Below are 12991 nucleotides of genomic sequence, written 5' to 3'. Positions count from 1 at the left end.
CCTCGTATAAATTGCCTGGTACCGGTTTCAGCCATCCAGAAAAATCTTTGTTGGACAGCCAATTTTCATTAAATTTACACTTTCCCATGTGGTCCGACTGCTACATGAATGACGTGCATCTGCTCTGAGAGTCACGGCCGCAAACACATCACTGTTTTGTTGGTTCCACTCTCGTGAATGCGTGACGTTACTGCTATTCGGCAAATTATTTTTAAAAACTAAATGTTACCTATTATTTTTAGTATAATAGTTTAGACTAATTAGAATCTGAAATCCTACTTACCACGTGTTAACATTTTTAAGACTTTTGAAAGATTGATTTAAGACATTTTAATGCCAATTAAGGCCTTATTTTTAGATTAATGAATTCAATGCCTTTTAAGACTTTTTAAGGATCCGCGGGAACCCTGAATGATGTCAGAGTTCATCACTGTCCTGCTATTGGATCAATACAAACCTGCATTCCCGAGGGTCCAATGACATCGAAGGCAGCAATCATGCCGGAGACAAAGTGCACAACCTTGGTGAAGCTGTCCTCGCCGATACTCCAGGAGCCATCGATGAGGAACACCACATCTGCTTTGGCACCTGCGCAAACTGAGGCAAGAAAACAACAAGTCAATATGGAGCTTTAAAAGTCCACTGGCCAGACCTCAGGGCAGCATCACAAACACCAGCAGAGAAAATGGCATCATCACACAGCGTAATTATTGTTTGGGAGCTGGAGCCTCTTAAAAAAAAGTCAGCTGAAACTAAACAAAATGATTGAGAAAAACGACGTGACAGGGTCCATGTATAGTAATTACAGGCTTCACTGATTAAAAAAAAAAACACACTGGTGAAACAAAACAAGCTACATTTGGTCACCAGAAGAATTGAAACTGAGCTCTTGTTAATCGGTTCCTCTTAGACAAAAACGAATTGGGCAAAAAGCTTTGAATAATCTTTGCCTTATGTGATGCAGCACACTTTGTAATCTTCTCTATCTTTTCCTCCCGGATTTATAAACAAGTTTTACACAATACAAGACACTGTCTCTGGACAGTTCTTTCTTTTAACGGGTGTGTTCCCCCTGCACGCGCCCTACAGGGCCAGCAGCACATGTGGCGGCTATTAATTTGCCGCTGGCACGAGTAAGATCCAGAAGGAGTCAGCGTTCAAACCGTTGCCTAGGCCAAAACGCTGCATTGAGGAGTTTCCAATCAGAGCTGAGCTTGAATGAAAAGACTCGATCCATTCAGTCATGGGATGATCCAGGTTTTCCTCAAAGAGGTTATTTGAGATGTCCGACCTGCTGTTTCTGAGTGTGGCACAGCACTGCGGAGTCCTGGGAGGATGTTTTACATCTTTGATCCTTCCTTTAGCTTCTCATGCTCTCACTTTCTCTAACTCTTATGCTGTGCCTCAAATTGGATACTTCTGTACTGATACTTGCTCATTTCGGCACATAAGTGTATTCACACTAAGAAGCATGGCAACATGCAGCACACTGAGTACCTGGATGTTGCACTCACTCGGTCAACAGAGAGAGAGTATGGAATGTGGGCACCTTCAATGGTCACCATGATGCTTACAAAGCAGAAGGGGCAGGACCACAAACACATTTCAGACTTGTGAAATGGCGGCCAAGGAGGAGACTGCCACCAACACCAGAACAACACCACAACATTGATTAAATGAGTTTAGTAACACGTGTATTTATTTACTGGGTTAACTCTGCGATAATTTTGGTATTGCGAACAATTACAGGAATCCTGGCGTTAGCTTAATAGCTAACCAACCGCGGCACATTTTATCATCAGGCATTGACGTTACATGTGTCGTAGCATAAGTTATTTTATCTATGGGCGCAAGTTCCATTTAATGTTTATGCATGTTCAGTTGCAATACGTCAAGCAAAAGAAAAAAAACTGTCAAATCTTGGAACTGTAACTCATGCAAATAATTTTAAAATGAAATGATCTGATTGACTGTCCATAATGACAGAAAACAATAATTGTTTTGTTACTGGTGTATTCAAAGACAGAGGGTGCCATCATAAAAGCAATAACACAGATCTGTAAGCTGTAGCAAAAAAAAAAAAAAAAGAAAAGAAAAGAAAAGAAACATGAACTGAAACTTCAGTTGGACTATCATTGAGACCAAAGGATTCTGGATGCCTTTAGACACTTACCTGCCCATGCTGGGGGGATTGTGGGTGGAGGGGACGGGGTTGGTGGGAGCGTTGGAATTGGAGTTGGCTTCACCACTATGAGAAACAAAAATAGTTACAAACTGCCATCAACATATTTGTAATAAATACAGAACAACAGTAAACATGTCATGTGATGAAGTCATTGTTTTGGATCAGTGCTGTGAGGTGATGTAACCCAGTGTTTGTATAATGCAGAGAGTTAGAATCATGCTTCACATCTCAGACACCACAGCTCACAGTTTGTCCAGGCGTGTTGGAAAGATGCAACTTGTTGCTACAGTCATGTTTGCTGTAATAAATGTGAGAGGACAAGCTCTGGGGGCATTTTTATGTCTGTTTTTTCCATCAGAGATGTGGAGGCTGCTGGTTTATGTTCATCAAAACACAATGAACATTAAAATCTAACTGCAGTCTGGCAGCATCTAAAAGCTGAGTTCATTCATTTATGTGTTGTATTATATCTCAAACATGCACACTTTGACTTTCATTAAACTTTTACTTTGTTTTTTATCTACATAAGTACATTGCTCAATATCAAAATAAAAATAAGACAAAGTATCTCTACTTAAACACTGAAACCCAGTGCTGTTTATACTGTATCCTAAAAGCACATACATGTTCATGTCTCAGATTCAATGGACAGTGGCACTCATATGATGTAGGCACAATAATGTTTTTATTTAGTAGTGATCACGTATTGCCAAAGACAGAAAACACGTAGCAACGAATGATTTTTTTTCTTAATCTAATATTAACAAAGCAATACTATAGTGTGGGCATAATCTGTGACAAGTAAAAGTCCTGCATTCAAAGTCTCACTTAAAGGAGTCTAGACAATATTTAGTGTGAGGTTTTCTGCATATGGCTCTCAACTTGGAGGTGCCGGAGCTGGCCCCTAGCAGCTAATGGTGCTGACAGCAAATACAAGCATGAACAATGGCAACAGTGCTGACAGAGCTAGCAATGGTAACCTGGGGGGGAACATGAATGCGGGCACTATGCTTACAATGACGCCTTCCCATTGCCAGCATTAACACTGATGTATAAGCGCAGTGCAGAGTGGCGGCAATTAACTTACCAGTGGGACACACACACACACACACACACACACACACACACACACACACACACACACACACACACACACACACACACGCGCTAATATGCCTGCACAGCCGGACTGGCTACCACAACAAAGAACAGAGAAGCTTGGATTACAACACACACAGAGGTAGCGTGATATCATTCTCAGTTAGGACGCTATTACTCTACTATATCTTTACATAGCCCATTGTAGTTTGCTGCTGTATTAATGCTCTGAATATTGTATAGAGCTCCTTGGGGCTAGTATCAGCATCAAAATAAATTTAAAGTACCAAAAGGAAGAGGACACATTATGCAGAATTAATTATTAGGTAGAGCTAGCATTTCTTTCAGGGTCTTCAGGTTCACCGGAATTTTCCTTGCACTAACTGTCTCTCTGTCTTTGACAAAAAACTGTATAATAGATAAAACCTTTAATCTGATTAGTTACATTTCAGTTAAGAAGATTTAAGTAACAGAACAACTTCACCTGCAAATGCAAAACTTACATGTTCTTTCTTTGGTGCTGACTCCTGGACCTTCCAGATTGGGAGTCTGAACGAAGACAGTGGCGGTGTAGAGCGCATCAGGAGAAAGTCCATCAAAGCAGTACTGAGGCAGACCAGCAGGGATGGTTATCTCATGTTGTCCTTTACTAGAGGCTACGGGAGGAAAGAAAAGATTTTTATTCTACCAATCATCTGAGTAAGAATACACCTCAGTCAAATTAACTGGATTATTATGGATAAAAGTGCATTCTATGTTATAAAAAATATTTTATATCAAAAGTGATTTGTCACGCTAACGCTTACTTTTCAGAACATTTAAATACTTTTTGAGCATGCACAAACTCTTAAGTCAAAGGTTGGAAATACATTCCATTCTCTCTTCTCCTCTGTTAGGCTGTTAAGTGTTTTATCAGACTTTTCAGATCTTTCCAGAGTGGGACACCATCTTTTAAACAAGTGATGACACCAAGGGCATCACAGCGGGGAGAAAAATTAGGCTGATAACCCAGAGCCCCAGTGGAGATGAATAGTTTTATTTGTAATTTTAGATTTGTCAGTAATTAGTGCCATAACTGAATTAAATTTGCCAAATAAATCAGTTAAAGGGCTGAACTTTGTATTAAAAACAAAAAAAGAAATACTGGAAGCTTCCTGAGGCGCATCTAAACCCTTAAAGGCGCAAAATGGTTTAGTCCACCTCTCCACTAAATGCAGGTTGAGCTCAGGGAGTGACTGCTTACACTGCTGGAGCACCGATGTGCACCCCAAAAAACAGGGAAATCAGGTTTCCAAAAATGCTTATGCATAGGCCCCAGAATCTGGTTATTATTTTGGGTATCACTATTGTGATAAAACTGTTAAATTGAATTGAAAGACTAAACCAACTATTGCCTGCTCGCAATGCAGTATGTGCATTGAAAAAGTAAACAAGACACCTCATCAGATAACTTATGTCCATTTAAACATTTTCGCACAACTCATCTATCGGATTGATAATATTCAAGGAAAACACTGACTCATATACTGTAACTGTAGCCACTTTGAAAGAGGGAAGGACATTGCGAGGCAGAGGAGCTTCAGTTCGTACTGGATGGCGGAATAGTGGCAGCTCCAGCCTTGTAAACCACACCCAGTGGGCTTTATATCATTTCTTAGCTCTGACTCATCATGAAAGATTAATATAAGTGGTGAAAACCAAAATATTTATTCATTATATGCATCTCTTGGGGTATGATAGCATTAATGATAATTACCAGTGACTCAACCATTACTTCCCCAGGTGCTTACATTTCTGGCTTTTAAATGCAACAACTGGGCCCGCTGGATTATAACGTTGGCAACTTCAGGCTGTATTTCAGCTTCGCAATTTTTTATTTTACAGCATTTCACGGTTCCTGTGCTCCATTTCAGTCTTTTTTTTTTTTGGATTTATTGATAAATACTCGGTTTGTTTCACACTATTGGCATCTTTAGAATCATTGTTTCAAAACTCAGAAAACTTGGTTTTAAATCTTTTGTATTACTCTATAACATTTAGGTCCCCCTTTTTTAAAAAACTTGTTTTGCGTATTGTTACTTTACATGATGTTGTAGGTGTTTCCCTGTACATCAGGCACAAACTACATGTCTGGAGGGGATGTTTACAGAGTCATACTGTGACATTACTTACGACTACAGTTTTGTTTGTTACAGGCCACCACTATGGAGGGAAACACTATATCTGAGCCTTTGGGCTTCTGTTCCAATATGTAGTCCTATCTGTGTTGCCATAGTTTCTGTTTTGTTGCTAACAGAGGAAAATAAAAGATTAGTTAATGCTGCTTAAATTCTACAAAAAGCACTCATCCTTGTCAACGTCTCTGTGATGAACAAACTCAACAACTGATCCTGCCAGTTAAATGTTTACATCTCTGCATGGCTGGGCAGTGATATATTGATAATGAGGTCTCCTATTTACATTCTGCATTCTAGTAAGCACAAACAAACAAAGCATGTTTACTGCAGAGACAGCTGCCACAGATGATGATCGCTGCTTTTCAGTGTTTTGGGCCCAACAGAACAACTCTTAAGTATGAGGGATTTCATCATTCTCTGTCAAATGACAGGACCCAGCAGCTCTGGTGATGCAATGCTTCCAGAATAAGCTCTGTTATAGCAACAAGTTATAATCGAAGTCACTTAAACTGTTCTGGGAATACACACGCCGTTTGGTCAGATCTACTCCAAAACAGTGGCGCCCATTTATCAAGATAGGAGATACACAAAGGTTTGTACAGAGAGTGATGTTGACAAAATATAATCCCTGAGATATATCAGCTGGATATTAGATCATTCTTAAAAACTGGCAGCTACATGTTCTCCTTCTAACTAGTGGTTCCATGGCTTTTAAAATATGGTGGAAATATCTGAGGAGAAGACCTCAGGATTCATCGCTCACAGTTTTTCCACCTCTTAGCATCGTCTCAGACCAATGTTTGCCTTTCCACTTGAGAACAAATAGTTGACTGATTTGTTGACTTGAGAGCACTGTCTGCTGCCTCTCACTGGGATGGATTTTCAGGCAGAAGATTTCTGATCCTCTGGTAGTGGTTAGAGCTATCATCTGTCTCACGCTAGCAGACCCATATTTATTCTGGCAACCCGTCATAGTGAGTCTGAATGACTAATGATTACCATATAGATATTTAAATACGGATGCTCCTTTCCTGGTTTTTCCCTTCTCTTTAACCGCTAACCCGTGTCCATGTGTGAATATGAAGCAGATGGGATTCAAAGACCCTGCAGTAATTGAAAAGGATGTAATCTTTACAGACAGAGACACGATTAAAGCTTGGTGGTCGGACGCTTTCAATCCCCGCCAAAACTTGCATCCTGCTTTGAGTAATAATCACAAGGAGGAGGCCTAAAGATAAACAGTCGCTGAGATGAGGAAAAAAAAAGTCTAGACGGGATCCCAACAGCCGACACAGTCTGCTAAACGCTGTGAAAGATCTGTAGCATCCATGGCCACAAAGGTTACCTCATTTGGAGATATGCCTTCAAACATCTGCTGAGATTCTTATTGCACACAATACCCCATGCATCAACACAAACAAGTCACCTTCTATCAGGATCTGAGTGTTAAAGTGGACCACACCACCGGCGTCAGGTGCACACATGAATTTAATGTCTGTAGCAGGTAGTGGTATTAGTAGGGACAGTTGCTGCCTATGTTGTCATGGCAATGTGACTTTTTATCTGGTTTATCACAATATAAAACAAATTTTAATTACATTTGTGCTGTGGCTGGTCAAATGTTCTCTCCTGTAAAGTTTTCAAAGTGGAATTAAAGGGCCATTGACAAAAAATAATCAGCAACAATTCTGAAAATTGCTGAGGTTGTTTATCAAGTAATAATGCCAAAAATTTGGTGGTTTCAGCCTCTCGAAGTGAGGATTTGGCGCTATAAAGAGACTGGTAACGGATATCTATATTATATGGAAATGAACGGAAATTAACGACAGCATCCAAAAACGTTTAGAAAAAAGCAGTGCATGTAGTGAAAATTGAGACTCACGGTCTGTAGGGTTGAGTTTGATGCGGTACGATGTGGCAGCCCTGTGAGGAGTCCATTTGATGCAGAACTTGTCATGGTCGACATTGTAGGTCTCAATGTTGGTCACATTCAGGTAGACTGCAGAGGACAGACATTAACATTTTAACTCATGGAACACATATTCTGTGAATCACTGAATAGTGCAAATTCATATTTGTTCAAATGTTGCATTTCATGGTTTTTGTTGACAAGAAAGACTTCTATTTCCCTATGTATGCGAACTTTAACTTTGCATGACAAATGCATTTTTCACACCTGTGCCTTTCAATAATTGTCCTAAGCCCTGAGAAGACCATTTTTCAAAGGGTTACATGGGTCAAAATGTTCTTTAATCCTCAGTGGTATGTGCCAACGCAGATAGTTTCTGAGGTTTAGATATCTCCATAGATGATGCTTCCAGCTGCCACTCCAATACAGTGGCAACATTCAGAATAACTGGGACATTGTTTCTGGAATGACACGTTGTTGTTGAGTTTTTCAACTGTTAAAATGGAGCAAATCCATCTGGACAGCCAAATGCCACTTGGAATAAATGAGTATAAATGTGTTGTAATTTGGAATAACATTATGTACTTGAATGTTTCTCGTCAGTGGGACTCTTGTCACACACAGTAACTGTACATACGTGTTGTTCCCTGCCCAGGTAGTGGTCCACTCATGCCACCGGTGTACTGAGCCACCACTTTAAGATCATAGGTGGTTCCAGGCTGCAGGTTGTGCAGCGTGTACGAAGTCACATCGCCCACAAAGAAATCCATGGGCTGGTTTGTGCCTGGAAAGATAACAGCACAAGAATTATAAGAGAATGTGCAGGAGGTGAATTATGTATAATTACTGGGGTTGTTGTCATTGTGTAACCAAACCAAACACTCTCACCCATCACACAGTCAAAAGACAAACATCAAACGGTGTTTGCAGAGTGCTCAAAAGGATCTGGGAAGCATTTTACAGATGGTAACTCGCAGCAGACGCCAAGTTCAACATGGACCCGCTCAAGAACAAATTCTTCACAAACTGAGTGAAACAATCCCCACTCAAGGTCCACTTAAAGAACTACGGATAAAATCACAACAGCAACTGAGCTCGCATGTCAACAGATCCATCTCCAACTGAGCAAACACCGTCAACTGATGCAGACTGTGTGATTGACTCGAAAGTTCAGGTTGTTTTCAAGCTTTCTGGCTTTTCTCTATTCTTTCTCTTACTCTTGGGAAATATAGGAGACTGTTACGCCTCTAAGCTTCCAAAAACTTTTCAATAAATCAATCTGCTCATAGCTCAACTTAAGTAATACAACACATGCTTCATTTGAAATGTTTAACAGCCAAAAAGGTTTAGGAACCACTGCCTGAAATCTTCAGTGAGCCTGTATCCACAAGATCTCGGCAGCCGAGAGCAGTGACATAAAGACCAGTGTTGGATGTGTTGATGTGATGAATGGTCTCACCTGCAGGAGCATAGATGAGTCTGTAGCCCTGGACAGGAGCTGACACTGGATCCCAGGCCACTCTGAATCTGGTGTACCACTCATCTGAGACTCGAAGGTTTCTGGGACTCAACATGCCGACTGCAACAGAGAGGAGACATGTCAACAAACAGACTGTGGCAACAATATGGCTAGACTTCAGATGTTTTAGTCTGCTGTTTTAGGAATTCTACTATATCAATCTGGCAACAAGTAAAAGCTGAGGATATCTGCGACCTGTTCCCAATGTAGTGTCAGTTGTTATTTCAAGGATTTCCATGAAATATGTGACAACATCTCTAATTGGTTATTGGTTGCTTATTTTAAATCACAATATCACTTCTTCTCAATAAAACAAGAGTTATATCATATATAAGGTAAATTACATAAAGCTAATCAATATCATTAAAATTAATGACTCAGTCTATAGCAGTTATTATTTTAAAAGAAGTATTTTAAAGTTGTTTTAAAGTTAACCTACAGTGTTTGGACACAGAAAACAAGGACTATAAAATGTAAGGAAAAACTTTCTTGAACATCTCTACCTCCTCTATCACTGCTGATGCATTCCCCTTCCATTTGTTAATGAAATTTATTATATGTGATACACGTGTTTTGATTTGGGTCTTTACTCAGCCTTTGAGCGAGTCGACCAGCAGCTGAGTTCTGACTTGGACTGACGCCTGAAAGGGCCTGGCACACTCTCTGCAAGTTTCTATTGTTTGTGTAACTAATGCTACTGCTCACCAGTAAAGCGCTCTCCCAGTTTAGCTCCTGTGAGACCCCAAGGGTCCGAACTCCTCACACTAACACGTGTTGGCACTGTTGACTAATGTACGTCTACTGTATTTATTTTCACTGCACAGACTCCTCTCTGCAGGACTGCTGGCCCGTACAGCCACAAGCTCTGGGTGTGTTAAACTCAACTGTTGCCTCAGCAGCAGGCGGCTCAGTGAGAGCGAGCTGTGGCACAGAGTTTACAGGTTCAATTCTTGCAACAGACTGTGTGACCACAGCAGTCACAGATGCAGAGAGCTCTCACTTCTTACTTTCATTCTCATAGAAAATGTTGTAAAGCAGACTGAAGTGGACTAATTTATTCTTTGGGGGCACTTTTTTAGTTCACATTAAAGCTTAAAAAAACAACGTTCTTAAAGGATTCTTCACAGAGAGTCTCTCTGTATGAAATTCTTTCCTCCTGTAGGTTTGACAGCTGGCTCTGAAAAGTATGTTCCACACATACGTTCACCACAACAGAGCTAAATACATGACTTCTGTGTGGCATAGTCAGCTCCTCATACCTCCAAAGGTCCATTTGAAATTGTGTATTTGTCATCTATTGGCAAAGTGACAACTGTTTGTAACATACTGATTATATGGATTGATGGTGGAGAAGTGGATTAGGCTGCAGGAGGAGACATTCCTATTGTCATGTTTGAAATGGATGGATTTGTGGAGGAGTGTTCCTTTAAATGTTCTAATAGGCCACAGCTGCCTCTTTACACTTAATGTCCAACTTGGTGGTCCCACAAGAATTAAATCAAACTGGTGATTTTCCTGCTGTTCGACTGGAAACTAGTTAAACCTTTTTGCTACCCAACTCTAGTACACAGTTGTACGGAGCCACTACTGTGTTGCTGTTAAGAGCTAAAATCTGTAATTTTCAACACATTATCACCTTCTCCAGAAGCTTGTTAAAGATCAAAGATTGCAGGCGTGTTGAGAAACCTGCTGTTTAGTTAAAACAGCCACTGTGAAATTACAGTATTAAAGTCTGAAGGTTTTGTCCACACAGGAGGCGTTTCAGTCGTCCATCTCATGCAAATAGAACAAATACACTTCTATTTTTAATCTCTACAGCTGCAGGCTGCTCAAATTTTCCTCGTACTTTACCTACGTAAATCTTTAAATTAATTTTCTCTCTTTTAAACACTACAATGTTAGGCTCAGAGCACTGCCAAAACACAAGGGGCCTATACAAAGTACTGTGCCTGAACACATCCTGTGTAGACTGACAGAGAACTGAAGCTGCTCCTGACCTGCTGCTTTCACTACATGATCTGTATCTGTGTTATTAATGTGTGGCTGCCTCACCTGTACGTCCGTTTCCATTTAGAGATCCTCCGGGACCCTCAGGGTAGATGGCCTCTATTGTGATGTTGTACGGGGTGTCAGGAAGCAGATTCTGCAGCATGGCATTGTTTCTGTTCCCTGGCACCACAGTCTGATGATCAAAACACCACAGAGTCAGAGGTTTCCAGACACACATGAAAAAGTTTTTAAGCAGTAGTGAGTGTTTTTACAGCCAAAGAATCCTAAGTGACAGTGAGGTCATTTCATGTGCCATGTTTGCTCTGCCTTTACAGGTAACTGGTATGCAGGGCTGATCATTTAGTCTGATTGGGAGCACCTGGGCCCAGTGACCCTATTAAAGCTGCTGCTTAGGCCCTAATGGAATCTTTTTCTACACTGGACTGAAAAGTCTGGAAACTTTGAGGAAATTGTTGGTGTTATTAAATGTTTAACTGGTGACTTTACCTTCTAATCCGTACAAACTGGTTTCTATTCCTTTAAACAGCGTAATCTCTAACAAACAGGAAGGAATCATTTTGTGTCCTGGAGCAGCAAATTGCAGTGCAGTTGGCCTTTGGAAGCTGTGTGCAAACACAAACCTTCTCCATTAGCCACAGATGTTAAATTGAAATAATTGCGTGCATTTCTAATTGGTTAAGTTCCCCAGTAGAGTAGACTCTCCAGTCTGGAGAAATCCTTTCATCGGTGTCCCTGTACTGCAGTTAGCTGACTCATACCAAACAGGTGCTTCGCTAACAAGTGGAGGGGGAGCACAGCTGGGCCATCTCCGCCCTCCAACCGCCAGTCCAACTCATTATTTAGAACTATTAATAATGTTATTATGGCCCAAATTGTAGTGTTTGTTTAACAGAGCCTGTAATTAGTCTCACTAATCTGTGATTTATAACCTGAACCAGCCAAGGGAATCCTGAGATGTGACTTAACCGCATAGTTTGCATGGAACATCATGGCGAAGGGTGAACGGGGAGAGTGTATCAAGAGTTTATCCAAAATAAAAAACGTCATTATCTGAAATCAGTATCTCATTATTGCTGAAACATAGAGGATTGAGTGGATAAAACAAGGTTGAGTGTTTTGCTGATGCAGTTTCTTTATTTATTAAAAATCTGACTGCTTCAAAGGTTTTTTCACACTGAGAATCCTTGAAGGAGTTTTATTTCTGTCTTTCATGTGTGCTTTTGATTTGTTTAAAAGTAAAGACCAGCTTTTCTTGACAGTCAAATGCAGCCTGGGCAGGACAGAAATACAGTAAAGACAACTTTTAAGAAAACATACAAGAACCCCTCTTTTCCCTAAAACCATAGGGTGGCAAAGACATGTCGCTTCACTAAAAGCGAATCAGAGAGAGACACTGATCTAGTTTAAACTTGAACAAAAGTGAGTTAGAAATTGCAGACAGAATGAACTTAAAGGTGACATACATCAAATGTGAGTTTCTGTTTAAAGAGCAGAGGTTAATATCAGCATAAGAGTTTTGCATCCTTCAGGTTGTTAGTGACAATATCGAAACATAGATACTTGAAATGATATATATGCTTTACAGTTATGTCTCTGTTTGCAAACCTCAGCGCAAGTTTCTTTTCCAGGACTATTGCTGCTCTGTTTCTACACTTTTACTCCAAAATTTTGTGTGTTGACGGCATACAGTGATGTCATTTTGGCTACACAGACCCTTGTGATTGAGGTCATAGTGATTTTTTGAAGTGTACTTACAAACTCTGTGATGGGGTCTCCGGTCATGGGAGCGTAAGCAATCCTGTACTGCCTCACAGGACCCTCTGCGTGGTCCCAGCCAATAGTGAGAGTGCTGGTGGTGGCATCAAACACACGCATGTTCCTGGGGCCGCCACGCGGCACTGCAGCACAAAGCAAACACATTACCTCGTGCAACATTTAAACAATGTGTTTAATGATACATTGTGAGTTTCTGTACACTTTATCAACATTTATAATAAGTTACAAGTAATTCAATCTGAGTTTAAAAGCCATTCTCCTTTATCGTGACAAATCCATCCATGGGGCAGGCTTATTTTGTTTTCCAGTTTTTGTTT

General features: G+C 40.5%; 1 protein-coding gene across 1 annotated transcript in view; it reads right to left on the bottom strand.

Moving 5' to 3' along the window:
- The window catches only part of col12a1b (collagen, type XII, alpha 1b), a 152480-nt gene that overhangs the window by 38117 nt on the left and 101372 nt on the right, over positions 1 to 12991 (bottom strand). Inside the window, exons 48-55 of the mRNA XM_050058640.1 lie at positions 12654 to 12796; positions 10941 to 11070; positions 8829 to 8948; positions 8007 to 8153; positions 7343 to 7459; positions 3787 to 3939; positions 2174 to 2248; positions 458 to 597 (exon numbers count right to left, since the gene is read on the bottom strand). Coding sequence (XP_049914597.1) covers positions 458 to 597; positions 2174 to 2248; positions 3787 to 3939; positions 7343 to 7459; positions 8007 to 8153; positions 8829 to 8948; positions 10941 to 11070; positions 12654 to 12796 — 1025 coding nt within the window. The remainder of the gene's footprint in view (positions 1 to 457; positions 598 to 2173; positions 2249 to 3786; positions 3940 to 7342; positions 7460 to 8006; positions 8154 to 8828; positions 8949 to 10940; positions 11071 to 12653; positions 12797 to 12991) is intronic.

Source organism: Epinephelus moara, chromosome 12, assembly GCF_006386435.1.
Source record: "Epinephelus moara isolate mb chromosome 12, YSFRI_EMoa_1.0, whole genome shotgun sequence".
NCBI classification, from domain to species: domain Eukaryota; kingdom Metazoa; phylum Chordata; class Actinopteri; order Perciformes; family Serranidae; genus Epinephelus; species Epinephelus moara.
This window is presented reverse-complemented; position numbering and strand designations above follow the sequence as displayed.